The sequence below is a fragment of the Montipora foliosa genome, chromosome 3 (assembly GCF_036669935.1).
Source record: "Montipora foliosa isolate CH-2021 chromosome 3, ASM3666993v2, whole genome shotgun sequence".
Taxonomy (NCBI): Eukaryota; Metazoa; Cnidaria; class Anthozoa; order Scleractinia; family Acroporidae; genus Montipora; species Montipora foliosa.
Genome location: NC_090871.1, coordinates 50,619,885 through 50,622,056, shown reverse-complemented (window position 1 = coordinate 50,622,056; position 2,172 = coordinate 50,619,885). Strand labels below are relative to the sequence as shown.

Sequence of the window (2,172 nt, the reverse complement as noted above, 5' to 3'; positions counted from 1 at the left end):
TTTGTCCCGAACTTTGATTCCTTTTTTCGTTTGAAATTAGATTGCAAGTTAAATCATTCATATCTTTCACTAAAAATGTCAGTGCCAGTTTAAGTGAGTCCCTTTCAGCCTCTACTTCTTTGAGTTTGGCTTTTAGAGCCAAGTTCTCTCTCTCTAAAGCTTCGAATGAGTCAGACTTGGTGGAAAGATCAGTCGATCGTTTCAATGCGTCAAAATTTAATTTCAGAAGCTCAATGTCCTCGCAAACAGAATTGAGCTTAGCTTTGATATCAAAGGCTTCTAAATCTTGCGAGCCGTCAGTGCCAGAAGCAGAATCAATAACGGGAATAGTGACTTGTGTCGAAGAAGCGATGAAGTTAGTCATTTCAGTTTCATTCGGTGGATCACCGCTAAAAATATCATGATCTTTGTTTCCCTCAGCATCTAAAAAGCTGGCTAAACGTTCCCTGAGTGTTTCTTTGTTGCCTTGAGTAGAAAGACCAAATTCGGCGAGTTTTTCCCTCAGTTCAAAGACCTTTAAGCCGGAGCCCAATTCGTCACGTCCGGCCGCCATGTTGTCTCGACAACATGGTGGCCCATAAAAAGATTAGGAGGAGTACTAAAAATATTGTCATCCTAAAACCGGATAAAGGTAATGGGGTTGTTGTTTTAGATCGTGCTGATTACGACCAAGGCATCCTGAAAATCATCAGTGACACTTCCAAATTTCGACCCATCAAGGAAGATCCTACCCTCTTGAGAGAAGGCAGGTCACAACGACTTCTCCGAAAATTAAAGAAAAACGGTCACCTTGACAGTGATGTGTATAACAGCATTTATCCCAGAGGTTCACAGCCAGCAAGAATTTATGGCTTCCCAAAGATGCTCAAGGAACGTGGACACAACTCCATCCCGCCATTCCGCCCCATTGTGTCATCTATTGGAACTTACAACTACAACCTGGCCAAATACCTGTATAATTTGCTAACACCGCATATTCCAACTGAACATTGCGCCTCTGACACTTTTACCTTTGTCCGGGATATTCAAGGTTTATCTATGCATGGTAAATTCATGGTTTCTTTTGACATAGTGAGTCTTTTTACAAACATACCTCTTGAAGAATGTATTGACCTGGCGGTCAAGTACATTTCTGATGGCGATCCTGATATTAAGTTAAGCAACACCGAACTTAAGAGCCTTTTTTCCGTAGCTACCGTTCAGACCCACTTTTTATTTAAGGGTTCTTTCTACGACCAGATAGATGGTGTAGCAATGGGCTACCCCCTTGCTCCTGTTCTTTCTAATTTATTTATGGGTCATCATGAAAAATTATGGTTAGAAAATTTCCAGGACTCTGAGATATTGTTTTACCGACGCTATGTTGATGATACATTTTGTTTATTTCATTCGGAGAATCAAGCGCTATTATTTTTCAACTACATTAACTCCAGGCACCCTAACATCAGATTCAATATGGAAAAGGAAACAGATCATAAGATACCTTTCTTAGATGTTTTGATCAACATTGGCACTCATTTTCCTGACACTAGTGTTTACCGTAGGAAAGCCTTTACTGGCCTTTAGACTAATTACTTGTTGACAGAGCCTACAAGATCAACAACACTTGGTTGGGTTTTCACGAGGACATTACTAAGCTTACCAAAATCCTTCAGAAGAATTTTTTTCCAGTCCACCTACTTAAAAATATTATTTATCGCTACCTCACACCTACTCGCCATGGTGTTTTTTATCACGCAGAAAAAGGTTCGCCTTTTTGCTAAGCGTTATTGTAATAATATTGATATTAAGTTAGTTTTCCCATCATTTAAAATCGGCAACATGTTCAGTCTAAAGGATCCTGTCCCTAGTGGGCTCCGTGCGGGTGTGGTATACAAGTTTTTGTGTGCGGGCTGTAGTGCCTGCTATGTCGGCGAAACTACACGGCATTTTTCCACGCGCGTTCGTGAGCACACTTTCAGTGATAGGACCTCGCACGTCTTCAAACATCTACAGAATTCTGAGCATTGCCGCACTTTGTGCTCTAATGATTGTTTTAGCATCCTAGATCACGCTTCTACCACCTTCCAGCTTAAGATAAAAGAAGCCATTCATATTCAATGGGAGAAACCTACACTTAATCATCGACTTTATCATGTTAATTCAAAACTTTCTTTGTAATCTTTTACATTG

General features: G+C 40.3%; 1 protein-coding gene across 1 annotated transcript; it reads left to right on the top strand.

The window, feature by feature from the left end:
• Positions 1-567: 567 nt before the first annotated feature.
• On the top strand, positions 568-1,566 carry LOC137996069 (uncharacterized). Its single transcript, XM_068841506.1, has one exon. The coding sequence runs from the start codon at positions 568-570 to the stop codon at positions 1,564-1,566; it is 999 nt and encodes a 332-aa protein (XP_068697607.1).
• The last annotated feature ends 606 nt before the right edge of the window (positions 1,567-2,172 follow it).